A 14,167-nucleotide genomic window follows, 5' to 3' on the forward strand; every position below is an offset into this window, starting at 1 on the left:
CACATACGATTTCTGATATCTTCATTCTGAAATGTGTATGTATTTCTGAAGACAAATATTCTTTTAACAAAAGGGGGAAAAAAGCTAATGCAGAGCAACATTTTTAATTTAAAACGCACACTTGGATATCTGATAAATTCATTCTGAATGTACAGGTACATGTATTTATGAAAATAATTGATATAATTATTATTCTTGTAATTAAACAAAAGAAAACAAAAACATCAAACAAACAAACCCTAGCTTATATGATTAATGTTCACATGTTCTCCGTCATTTCACGTTTCAAAAGTCTGTGCTTGAGAAAATAAGAGACAATGGTCTAGATGTATTCTTGTGACGAGACGATAATTCCGAAGTCGACACTGGGATCCAATAATCCGATTACACAACTTATCGATCGCAGACAGGAAGTTCCTTTATGAGAGGTCACAGGACGGTAAGCCTTGTCGATATTCATGCAGATGATTAGATTCAATGTGCATACATGGCGCTTATTATTTTTTTCTTTGGATAGACATTAAACTGCACACACAACAAACGAATGAATATCGGAAGTGCAGCATACAACCGATTTCGTGGCCTACAGGTGTGAGTGGGTTGTGTATAGAGAACTACGCGTGTTTATTTTTAATCATTGTGTGTAAAATCGATGACACACTACATGTATTGTAAAAAAAAAAAGCACGCATCTGTCTACATGTTAATGCTGGCTATATGAAAGAGGAAGATGTACCTACTACATATTAGAACGGATATCCTTACTTTGAACTAATGTTCCTGACAAAACAGGAAAAACGCTATATTTTTCTGATCAATTTAATGAGGAACTGAACATAGATGGCTGGAATTTCGGGAAAAAAAACTGAAGCTGTGAAAAGGACAAATGGATTCGGTAACCTTCGTTTTAGTGACATGTTTCTTCATTCTGGCCACTTATTTCGGAGATTGCGGTATGTATAAATGTATAATGTATAAATGTTTTTGTTTCCTCTAACAAAAAGTGTTTTAGTTAACTTATCAACTGTGACTTTTGTAACGTTTCTTTGTTTAGTCCACCTATTGTGTCTGACCCGGACTACAAATGTTGATTTAAAATAATTAAGGGGAGCGTTAGATAATAAAAGAACACACACCGGAAGCGATCATCAGCTGATTATTGGTTCACCGTTCACAATGCCCCAAAGATACAACATCATTATTATCATATGTAGATTTGATACAAGTCCGACGGCACTCGGTAGAATTACTTTAACTATAACCTTTCATTCAGCGGTAAATAAAAACCTTTTAGACCAGTCTGGTTGTCACTGAGGAACAAAGACCTCATTGATAAAATTAAACGAGCCAAGTGTGTTTAAATTGCATGAAGACTTTAAATGAAGCATTATAAATGACACAAACCGCATTACAAACAATTACCCATATGGTCCTATCTTCGTCATAAATTATGGATTTTCTTTACCTCACACCTACATACAGGACAGGGGACTTGTGTTTATCAGAATAAAAAATGAAATATTTTTTTAAAATTTGAATATCGTATATATATAGATGTATATTATATATCTAAGGCATAAGGTATGTCCTTCAGCACGTTAAAGAAAAACAACAGGAGATAGGGGGAAATGTTTATATATAGGTGTGTCCTGAAAATAGCATACAATATAAGTATTTTGGAATGTTCTGAGTAAATATTGAATCATGCTGACTTCTCTACCTGTAAATCAACATCTGGTAATTAAGATATCCGTCATTTAATTTTTGACATTTTACGTTAACTTTTACCACTTGTGGTTGTGTAAAGGGTTTCGATTCTAGTAACTTAATATCTCAGTGGAATTTAAAACAGGTGCATTTATGATTTTGCATGAAATTTATTTAACAACAAGGGGCCAAAGGACTTTTACGGTCACCTGAGTATAATACACCCCTGTGAAGGATATATGGAATGGTAAATTATTATAATAACACAAAATAAACTGAAAGTCAACTAGAAGACAAACAGGATGAACATGTATCATCAAAATAATTATTTCTGTTCAGCATTAACTCAGAAAGTTTCTGCATAAGACAGGACTATTAACACTCCCTCATTATCACCAACCATATCTAGACAATAATGCTATTGGCAAAGTACACCCAAGCAAGTGGTTCTCTTGATCTTTGAATAATGCTTAATGAAAGTGAGGTACTGTAAAGTATTTTTGTCTCATTTATATTCATCTATTATTTACAAGTCTACCTTACTATTAAAAAGTAAGAAGAATTTTTTTTTTATTGAAAAATATTGCAGAACTCTTTTATTCAATTAACCTATCAATTACATTATTAACAGTAATTAGTTATCGTTAACTGAATAACAAAGGGAAATAACTTCTCGTAAAGCAGAGTTAAAATTCCTATATATGTTCTAATCGAAACCATACCAACTCCAGAACCCCTGTCTCAGGGACCGTGAATTTCACAATTTTGGAAAAAGCACTTTGCTCATATAAACGATGCACTTAGTTTCTCTGGTAAATATTCTGGAATAGAGAACATTTTTAAAGAATTAGTGCATTTTCACTATACGAAAAATAAAGCCCTGAATTTCACAATTTTGAAAGAGGCACCCTTGTCATCATAACCATACACTCATCATCTAGAAGCAGAGAAAAAGATTTTCAAAGAATTAATGCATTTTTACTAAATGAGCAATAGATCCACGCCCTAACTCGGGAAGCCCTGACTCAGGGACCATGAACTTTGGAAGCGTTGCATTTGATCATTATAATAATGCACTTAGATTGTCTGATTAAAACCCAGGAGAAAAGAATAATTTCATAGAATTTATGCATTTTTACTATATAATCAATAGAGTTCCAATCTAACACCAGAACCCTTGAATCATGCTTTGTCTTCATCAAAGTTTGTCTGCTAGTACGCGGGGGAGAGAAGAAGATTTTTGAAAAAATTATGAATTTTCTGTATGAACTGTAGAGCCCCATCTTAATACCAGAATCCCTGACCCTGGGGCCATGAATTTCAGAATTTTGGTAGACTCAAGGCTTGTTATAATCATGCTAAAAGATTGACTGCTTGATGCCCAGGAGTAAGGAAAAAGATTTTTGTAGATTGCATTATTATTATTATAATTATTATTATTTATTATAATTTTTTTTTTTTTTTTTGGTTTTTGTCCCACCCCTCAGTTCCTGGGGGTAAGGACCATGAAATTCACAATTTTAATTTTTTTTTAACTCAGATGCTATAAACCAGATATGGTTAAAATTGGTTCAGTGGTTCAAGGGAAGAAGCTGAAAATGTTCAAAAGTTAATGACTGACACATAACGAACGACTACAGACGGAAACAGATCGCAATAGGTCACCTGAGTAAATCAAGTAACCTAAAAAGTTCGAAGAAAATATTGCTTTTAAGGTATTTCTATCCTCCTGTGATGTCATAGGTTTTTGCAAAAACTGTTATTTATTTAAATTCATACCCAACAGAAAAATATCTTTTGGAAGAATGCTTTTCAATAGGTGTAATAAAAATTATTGTTGAGTTAAAGAATTTTAAACATGTATATTTTGTTTATTTAATCAATTAATCAATCTTTAAAAAAATGTTGCTAAGGGCAATAACTCTTTCTCATGTATCATCATTCAGGCATTTTCTTTATTGTACCTCTTATGTAAAATAGTTTCCCTGACATTCACAATTCAAACATATTTATAAAGTAGCAATTATTTTGGAACTTTCAGCATCGGAATTATGTATTTTAACAAATTTTTACATAATTTTTAAAATACTTTTTGCTAAAAATGTATGTCTGAAATCTTAAAAAATATGGCAACCTATACATTTTATGCAATTATTAGTTAATCTAAACTATAATCTGTGAAAATAAATGCAGTTTTTCTACTTTGGACCATTAAAATTGTGAGGGTGGATAAACCTTAAACGAAGAGGCATTAGTGGTAAATTTTACTTTTTAATCTGAAAATGAGGCAGTGTCGGGCTCGGTTTTCCGCTTTTTATCATCAGGACAATTGTTGGACAAATGACTTTTTAAATAAGTATGAATGATTCAGTCAATATCTGTCATCTTCTAGTAATTATAATTTGTCGTTAAAAATAATTACGTGTAGTAGTCTTTAGTTTTAGTACTTTTATCAACAAGAGGAAACTGTATCAAATTGCAAGAAACGTCTCAGATTTTTACGGAGGATATGCACAAAATAATGACAAAAATTCACTTATGTAGTAATATTCCATTATCACCTGCATATGGTGTTTATGTCTTCCAGCTTATTCGATATACATAGGAGTATGTCATGAATACATGTACGATCAATTTTTTAAAGGAGGCAAGCTACCGACAAAGAAATTGTGTTAAAGGGATTTCAGCAACCTCGTTAAAGAAAGCATTTAATGACCTTGTTTGCAAATACAACCTATCATTGGGTCATATTTTGACTGACATGTTTAATACCAATCGATTGGCCATTATTTTTATACTAGATTTGAAGACGGATTATTCCGTCTACCTGATCAATAATGAAGGCTCACAGCGGATATGACCGGTCAACACGGGATGTTTACTTCTCCTAGGCACCTGATCCCACCTCTGAAATTTCCAGGGGTCCGTGTTTTATGCCATTTTCACAAATTTTATTGATTAAAAGATTTTTCAGATAGATCATTGTTCGTTATCTTTACGTACCTTTTTCAATTTAATAATGCTAAAACTAAGAAGAATTTGAACATGTCATTAAAGATTTATACAAGTTTCCCCTTTAAATCTATAATCAGGGAAGCTAGAGTTAAGAGAACGAAATATTACGAGATTATTTCCTCGTTAAATTATCTATATATAGAAAGATGAATATGTTGGTACTGTCAATGGTTTACAAGAAAACCTCTTCATTCCTTGATAAATGTTGTAACAAACTAAAAATAATTTCTTAATTTTAAATCATATTCAATATCTATATTACAGTCTTCGGACATCATAGTGAATCATGATTGACCTTATTGTTTTGCAAAATTGGTAGTTTTATATTCTGCACATTCTTGAATGCTTGCGTGCATTTTGCAGAAAACGTGTTTTGCAGCCCAATTTTCCTTCAAATCTTTGCCTTTTCTTAATTATTTGTCCTTGGAAGGAGGTATGGTCTTCATTATCTCGCAATTTTAATCGTAATTTACACACCTTCTTATAATTTAAAATCTGTGATTAAAAAAATTGATATGTTACAGTTTAAGTTAATATGAATAAGACTGCATGTTATGAATTAAAAAAGGATAAGTTTAATACATCACAAAGTACATCTATTGCAACATAACTACGAAATATCTTGTCTGATTCTGTTTACCATCTTAAGATTTTCTGGAATTATTCTACCCAAAAGGTGACGAGTGTAGTGTACAAGAAAAAGATATAAAATTATTGGTACATGAAAACTTTAACAAACCTAAAGACAAACTGGACTTTTGAGTCTGAAGGAGAATGGATCTCTTGGAATAAAATTTGCAAAATTTGAAAGTATGTGTTTATGTTCTCTTTCTTCCCTTATTTATAACGGAAAGTAGAGAAGTATGTATTTGTACCATTTTTACAAAGTAATGGGCTGAATTTTCTTTCTTTTCTTTTCTTTCTTTTTTTTTTTTTTGGAAGAGTGGAGAGGCAAGAGGATATGTTCCACTTTTATCCGCTCAAGTTCCGATGTTTTAAGTGGCAAACTAAATGTTAAGTTAAAATATAAACACAGAAGAGATGCACAACATACAAGATATCGCGCGCGTCTGAACTTCTTGTGAAATAAGTAATTAGATTCGATTATTCTATTTTTTTTAGATTCAACATGTTCAGTCTTATGTAAGGACTGTGATTTATCTACCAATGAATGTGTCACGTGTGTAGGGGGATGGTATGGTGACCAATGCACAGACGAATGTAGCAGCAAATGTCTCTTGTTAACCGTCAGTGGTGAAGGCGCCCGGTATTGTGACAGAAAGACAGGTAGATGTTCCGAATGCGAGGCAGGAAAGTATGGAGAAATTTGCGAATTGGATTGTGGCAGAGGGTGTATATACGGGAGTAAAGGGGGGCAATCGGGGAGGCATTGCGACCGAGAATCAGGCGTGTGTTCGTTTGGATGTGATGTGAAAAGCGGATATTATAGTGATCAGTGTGATAAAAAATGTAGCATCGGATGTGAGGAAGATTTTTTGGCAGGGGTACGACCTTGTAACCCAGACAACGGCATCTGCTCCCTTGGCTGTGAACCAGGATGGATTGGCAAAACCTGCGAAGAAGAATGTGGAATTAACTGTGTAACTAAATTTGATTATTATTATCGAAAAGACATTCGGCATTGCAATAATATTACTAGGGCTTGTGAAAATGGATGCGAGATGGGATGGTTTGGAAGTAATTGCTACTGTGATAGTGAAGATTATCAGTGTGATGAAACTGGCTGTAGTAGTGAAAGCAAGAAATGTAACAAGTGTTTGAAGGGATACCACGGTGAAAATTGTCTTGATAAATGCCCAAGCAACTGTGATAAAGAAGGATGTAACAGGCAAAGTGGGATGTGTATCCATTGTGCGGACAATATGTTTGGAGAGACATGTTCATGCAAAGGATACTGCATGACATCTGGGAGTGGGGACGATGGGTGTGACGAAAGTGGTGTTTGCAGCACGTGTCAAGAAGGATTTTATGGTCAGTTATGCACTCTAAATTGTTCCACAAATTGTATGGGAGGACGGTGCGATAGGAAAAGTGGAACCTGCGATAGTTGTAGACCTGGATATTACGGACAACAATGTGACAAGAACTGTTCAGACACTTGTGATGCAAGCGGTTGCGATAAAGTCAGTGGATCTTGTTATGTGTGTTTATCAGGATATTTTGGTTCTCTTTGTGAAAACACGTGCCCCAAAAACTGTTTGTCTCAAAATTGCTCCAAAGAAACAGGGGATTGCTTTGAATGTTTGAGTGATTGGACAGGGAATCGTTGTCAATGCAGAGGGCAATGTCTGGAAGAGAACCAGTGTGATGTCAATGGTATTTGTGTTAACTGTACTGACGGAAAATATGGAGAATCCTGTAATATAGACTGTCCAGAGAATTGCAAAGGTGGGTGTGTAAGAAGTACAGGGAAATGCAATAAATGCCAGAATGGCTGGTATGGACAGAAATGTTACTGCACTGGCGTGTGCGGGGAAGGCGAATGTGAAGTTTCAACAGGTCTTTGTTACGAATGTCGAAATGGTTATTATGGATCAAAGTGTACAGAGAGATGCCCTAAAAACTGTGATGCCTCTGGATGTAATCGATATGACAGTTCATGTAACAGTTGCAAGGCAGGATGGTATGTGGAAAGAAAGCAATGTTCCTGCAGTGGTCACTGTAACGACCATGGTTGTTACACGGATTCTGGAGTTTGCATAAACTGTGATCGGGGATGGTATGGTTCAGAATGTACCAATTCTTGTCCAAGTAACTGTTTGAATAGTACCTGCAACAAAGAAACGGGATTTTGTATTGATTGTTTTCCTGGTTTTTATGGGATGTCTTGTAATAAATCTTGTCCCCCAAATTGCAAAGATAAGAAATGTAACATCAAAACAGGAGACTGTTTAGAGTGCATACCCGAACGTTCAGGAAAGACATGCTCCTGTGTTGGGTATTGTTATGAAGGAAATTGTTCAAGCATTGGAAGGTAAGTGTTTCTTATTATTTAATAAAGCCCTCAAGAAAATTCATACTATTATCTTACTATAATCATATTATTCAATTCTAGATGTACAGCTTGTAAGATTGGGTATTATGGAGAAGATTGTTCATCTGGTTGCCCACCAAGCTGTCCCGAATCATGCGATAGAACAAGTGGTATCTGCCAATCTTGTCCCAAGGGCCTTCATGGAGCTCTCTGTAATAGAAGATGCTCGAGATTCTGTAGTGGTGGCGAATGTGAAAAAATTACAGGTAAATGTTCAAAGTGTGTCGATGGGAAATATGGAGATGAGTGTTACTGCATCGGCCACTGTGGAGAGACGGAATGTAATTACAATACCGGACTCTGTTACGAATGTGCAGCAGGATATTTTGGAGAAATCTGTACAAAGCAATGTCCAGTTAACTGCAATTACTTAGGATGCGACCGTGAGTCTGGAGATTGTATCCAGTGTAAGAATGAGTGGTTTGGATCAAAATGCTCGTGCACAGGTCAATGTGGAGAAAGAGGTTGCGATAATTCAGGAAGATGTTTTGAGTGCCAACAAGAAATGTATGGGGAACGATGTAACAAGGTGTGCCCTAGCCATTGTGCTGAGATTTCATGCGGTAGACAAAACGGTCATTGTGCTTCTTGTGAATCAGGTTGGTCGGGGCCCACGTGTGAATGCATTGGACACTGTAATAATGATACATGTAGATCTGATAAAAAATGTGAGACCTGTAAGACAGGGTGGTTTTCTCGTGACTGCAGGTCTCCTTGCCCCGTGAACTGTAATTCTAAAGGGTGTGTGAGGGAGACAGGATTATGTAATGAATGTAAAGTTGGATTCTTTGGAAGCAGATGTAAATGCACTGGCCATTGTGGCTCTTCAGGATGCGACAGTAAAGGACGTTGTTTAGCATGTGATAGTGGTTTTTCTGGAGATCTTTGCTTAAAACTTTGTCCAAAGCATTGTGCTGGATCTAAATGTTCACGAGATGGCCTTTGCAGTGCTTGTGAAGCTGGGTGGTTTGGGCAAAATTGTGAATGTTTTGGACATTGTATGAATAATCTATGTGACGACAAAGGCAGGTGCAATAGTTGTGAGATTGACTGGCACGGTTCAAACTGCAATATAAGTTGTCCAATGCATTGTGCGAATAGCTGCAACCGTGACACTGGAAAATGTAATAAATGCAAACCAAAGTGGTATGGCGAAACGTGCTCATGTTCTGGACATTGTGGAGAGATTGGATGTAATTCCACTGGCACCTGTTTTAATTGTAAATCTGGATTTTATGGAAGTAATTGTTTACAAAAATGTCCATTGAATTGTAATAACATGGGATGTAACAGAACAACTGGATATTGCAAAAGATGTCTAGAAGGATATTTTGGAAATGAATGTCGTTGTAGCGGGAAATGCGATTCTGGAGGCTGCAGCATTAATGGAACATGTTATGCATGTGCCTCTGGTTTTTCTGGTGCAAACTGTTTGGAACCATGCCCATCAAATTGCAAGGAAAGCTTTTGCTTGAGAAATGTTTCTTGTATCTCCTGTAAAGAGAATTGGTTTGGAAATAAATGTCTCTGCACTGGCAATTGTCATGATAGTAAATGTGATGCTAACGGTGTTTGTGAGAACTGTGCAGTTGGTTGGCATGGTGCGAATTGTCGAAATACCTGTCCCAAAAATTGTGTAGATAGGTGTCATCGAGAAAATGGGAATTGTCTGAACTGTACATTAGGCTGGTTTGGTGATAAGTGCCATCAAGCCTGTCCTAAAAACTGTGCAAACGGGTGTCATCGCGAAAATGGAACATGTTTAGTCTGTAAGACAGGCTGGTTTGGTGATACATGTGCGTGTATAGGATATTGCGATGCTAAAGGCTGTCTAGAAAATGGAATTTGTCGAGATTGTGCTCTTGGTCTTTATGGTAAAAAGTGCTTAAATAATTGTTCAGAAAATTGCATTGACAGAAATTGCGAAAGAAACAGTGGAGACTGCTTTGAATGCAAGAAGGACTGGTATGGTGATAAATGTGAATGCAAAGGATATTGTGGAAAAACTGGTTGCGACAATACTGGTAAATGTATAGAGTGTGCTAACGGATTATTTGGAGAACACTGCAACAAAAACTGTTCTTTCTCGTCTTGTGCCATTTGTGACAGAATCAGTGGTGTCTGCCAAGTTTGTGTTCCAGGGCGATACGGTAAAAATTGCCAGAAACCATGTCGTAAAAACTGCGAAAGTTCCAAATGCAAAAAAACAAATGGACTCTGTGTAAACTGCATTCCAGGAAAATTTGGAGAATTGTGTGAAAGAAACTGTAGCTTAAACTGCCATGATGCTTTCTCCTGCCGTCGAAGTGATGGTCATTGCCACAATGGGTGTAAACTAGGCTATGAACCACCGATTTGTTCCTCCGCTTTAACCCAGACGAGAATGCAGACGATGGTTATAATTATTGTTTCCGTGATTGGGTTTATAACATTGATTGTTATACTTGCCATTTGTTCCTGTTACGTTCGGTAAGTCGAATCCTTAAAAACATTTCTCTTTATTCTGGAGTCAGATTCTCAAAACAAGATAATTATGTTAATACACCATTGAACAGTATAGGTTAAGAGGCAAATAAAATCAAATACGAAGAGATTATGCAATTCAACAGTGCCACAACTACCACGGCATGCGCACAATGAACAATATACAATATCGCATTGTGTTGAAATGAATATGTACATCCTGGTGGTCTTAGCAGTTGTTAATTTTAAAAAAAAATCATTCTTGACTATGGTTTTGCATTATTTCTGTCTTTTGTTTTCTGGGTGCATTTTTTGATATCACACATATTTTACAATCTTAGGGACTATTTCCTTACTGAGTACTTTAGTGCAACAATATACTTTTTTCATGTTTACAAGCTATTCGAAAAAAAAAAATAAGTTAAAGCAATCTATTCACAAATTATTGAAAATATACCTCCTGTTAAAGAATCTCTATAATGCATATTGTTGATAATGCGATATTTTATGAAAGTACAAGGACATATTTTTTTTAAACTACAGCAAAAAGAAAGAAAACAGCAAAGAGATAATTATCAAGATGTCGAGGACCAATGCCCCATTGTCTACAAATCCACTTCTTGGAAACAAAGCAGTGATCAAAAAACCTGAACAGATGCAATTTTCGAACGGCACATATAATGTTACCCAACCGCTGAATATAACAGGTCTGTATTTCTGATCTAAATTATTTGAAAATATTTACTTAGTGTCCACTTTTAATACTTTATAGTCGCCCGCGTGGCACAGTGGTTAGAGCGTTTGCGGCTTAAGGACTTGATCCTTAGGTGGCGGGTTCGAATCCACTGTGCGACGTGGAGACCGGTCCTTCAGATGAGACTATATAAACCCAAGTCCCTGTCACAGTTGGTGCTGGCACGAAAAAGATGGCTCTTTTCTCAAAGGCTGTAAGTGCCCAGTACAGGTCTAAATTTGAAGCCCTCCACTGGCAAGTGGTGGCGTCTCAATATGAGTGAAAAATTCTCGAAGGGACGTTAAGCAAACAACCAATGCTTAATTTCATACATAAAGCACTTTATATCGAATTTATTTACCGGTATTTTTCAGTATATAAAATGTTAGATTGTTTAGCAAAGAAACGTCTAATACATTGTCTTAGTAAGCTTTTTAAAACATTTTCTTTTAAGATTGTTATGATTAGACATATGGTAACACTTGTTTAAAACATGTATAATTTGTAGAAACAACCGAGAAAAAATATTTCGCTTTGATATCATTTTAAATTTGATGTTTTTCAGATCGTTATGTTTTAGAAGACTAGTCTACATGGTATTTTACATCTGTATTATGAAGTCCCGCTTCTGATCTTGCTGATTCATTGAATAATACTCACAGATAGTACTTGAACTCTTCACACGAGTGTACTTACAGATTACTGTAATGTGTTCAAACTTAAGTAGGTCTCAGATACTACAAAAGTAAAGTGTGTCATTTGACAATCTGCTCATCAAACTTTAAGATGATGATTGTGTTCATTTCTGAGTGCCATGGTGCTGATAATGAAAAACTACTTCAGACACTTCCAGTTTTTTAATCTTTAGATCCTTCGTTACTTTTTTTTTGTTATTGAATCATTACAGTCATTTTATCATGTAAGAATCTACTGAGTACTTATCATAGATTAGTATCTCTTTCCAGATTTTAAAAATATGTGTGAATCCAAAACAAGAGAGAGAGAAAGAGAAGAGAGAGAGAGATTTATTTTATTTTTTTTTTTTACATCCCATGGTAATGTCTTTACTGTGACAAAATATATTTTTTCCGAAGTAGCTTTGTATGTTTGCGGAAATTCTAAATCAATATATTTGGTACAAAACATTCGTACATTAAGCTAATTAGTCATCCACGTTTTAATTTGTAAGCTTAGGGCTTTAGAATTCTGTATCCCAAAAGAAATCTTGATCCAACATTGTTTTGTAAATTTAAGTTTTATTATATTCTTTGAAATAAATTATTGACAACAAAATAATAAATTTCCTACAGAAGTTATAAACATTTTTTGCACGTTTCATTGTACAGGTACATTGTAATAGTATTTTATGATTTGTATGTTTGTTGAAACTGTTACTTGTATAAAAAAAACATCTTGAGGCTAAACGATCGAAGTACAATGCATGTAAAAAAAATTTACAACACAGTATTTATTTATTCATATATTGTATTAAATTTACTTTGTTATTTGCTTTGTGATATGTTATTTTGTCCTATGTATGAATACTCCTTTTTAGATAAATTTTGTATAATGAAAAGATCAGTCGTTCAGATCCAGAAAATGCTTCAAAATCACTATTCATAACGTGTGAATTTGTCAAACCTGCATTTGTGAATTGTAAACAAGAGAGAGGGAGAGAGAATACATGTAGTTCTACAATGGAAGCAGACAAGGGGAAAAAACAAAAGATCATGACATGGTGTTAAACATAATCACATTAACATATTGATTTTGATTTGGAGACAATAAACAAACATGAATAATTAGGTAAATATGTAGTTGATATTCTTTTTGAAGTTTTGTTTGAAAAACTAAAGAAGAAATACAGACAGCACCAGATTCCCCGGGATATTCCAGTGTTGGAAAATTCATGTATGAATTCACAGAGATTAAAAAATTAATAATTTATTTTTATTTTTATTTCGTTACATACATGAAAATACACGAGTAAGATCGGAAATAGCCAGGACGTAGGAAACTGCTTGATGTTTTTTTCTTGGTACTAGAGACCCCCGGGCCACTACTGTAAGAATTTGAGTAACCTCATATTAAGGCCCCGATCCTTAACGTGGAGGGCTTGATATGAACTAATATGCATATGCATCTACACTACAAGGGTGTCTTACATTTTTAATGATTGACTGACGTATTTGTACATTGTTTCCTAAAACTTTATATACTCTCATTTTTGTTTGTTGAGCTAAATATAAAACAAAAGGACCTTTTGATCACAATAATAATGTTTTATAGGCAGAAGAACCTAACAGAAAAGTTACTTACCAAAAAAGTGTACTACGTCAGGATGACAGTCTTGGTTCTGTAAATAATTTTAAAGAGTCAATGAAAGTTAAGTGAATTATCGTTTAGAAGATAGCCGAATCGGATAAGGGGAGGGGGGGGGGTAATTACTGTCTTTGTACAATATCCCCCTCTATTAAAATGTTTACTTGTAGTGTCAAGTCCCTGATAATCAAAAAGATATTCTATACAATTATGTAAGCACATCCCCAGGGAATTAATGCTGGAGCTACACTGGTTTTCATTCAATATAAATATTTTTGTTAAACTTTAGAGAAAGGTTAAAATTGATCAAAAGCTTAAAATTCGACTAAACTGAATTATTCGGAAATATTGTCCGGGAAGTTTTTTTTTTCTGATAACAGCTGTCAATGTCAATGATCTTAATAAAGCTAAATTGATTAAATAACAAATTTAAAGATAGCTAGACTTTCAATGTTACATGGATAAGTATCCTTGAAACTGATCGATGTGAACAATTGTTACATAAATTTTTTGAGAAAAATTCAGGAATGTAATTTAAGATGACAATTGCAGTAGAAAGTTATGCAATATAAGGAAGGTTAAAAAGTAGTAATTTTACGGACTTTGAGAAAATTATATCATATGTACTAGTTCATTTTCAACAAAGAATGCCTGCCATATTTTTCCAGGAAAACTGTTCAAAGTATTAGTGAAAAGATATCACTATTGTTTACTAACATTGGGAAAATACATGCAAATAATGAATTCATTTACTTCATCTTAATCTAATAAAGTGTAAATTGATAATAATACTTTAATCTATTACAACTTGTCAAGCACTGTAGATTTCCATTTATTCTATTTTACATCTAATGGGAGATCACTCTAACTGC

The 14,167-nt window shown here is 34.6% G+C and overlaps 1 protein-coding gene across 1 annotated transcript; it reads left to right on the plus strand.

Moving 5' to 3' along the window:
* The first annotated feature begins 664 nt into the window (after positions 1-664).
* Positions 665-12,784, plus strand: LOC133205895 (multiple epidermal growth factor-like domains protein 6). Its single transcript, XM_061341790.1, has 5 exons — positions 665-953; positions 5,845-7,717; positions 7,799-10,246; positions 10,784-10,947; positions 11,539-12,784. Exons 1-5 carry the CDS (start codon positions 887-889, stop codon positions 11,559-11,561), a joined length of 4,575 nt encoding a protein of 1,524 aa, XP_061197774.1. The 5' UTR covers positions 665-886; the 3' UTR covers positions 11,562-12,784.
* Positions 12,785-14,167: the final 1,383 nt, after the last annotated feature.

Source organism: Saccostrea echinata, unplaced genomic scaffold (genome assembly GCF_033153115.1).
Source record: "Saccostrea echinata isolate AGI-Se365-2 ecotype Australia unplaced genomic scaffold, CSIRO_AGI_Sech_v1 ptg000002l, whole genome shotgun sequence".
Classification (NCBI taxonomy): Eukaryota; Metazoa; Mollusca; class Bivalvia; order Ostreida; family Ostreidae; genus Saccostrea; species Saccostrea echinata.

Bases quoted from the DNA above. Each gene is read 5' to 3' on its own strand.
- LOC133205895 (XM_061341790.1), top strand. From the start codon at position 887: ATGGATTCGGTAACCTTCGTTTTAGTGACATGTTTCTTCATTCTGGCC. The intron at 10,247-10,783 runs GTAAGTCGAATC...TTTAAACTACAG, and splicing joins ATTTGTTCCTGTTACGTTCG to CAAAAAGAAAGAAAACAGCA. The intron at 10,948-11,538 runs GTCTGTATTTCT...GATGTTTTTCAG, and splicing joins CCAACCGCTGAATATAACAG to ATCGTTATGTTTTAGAAGAC.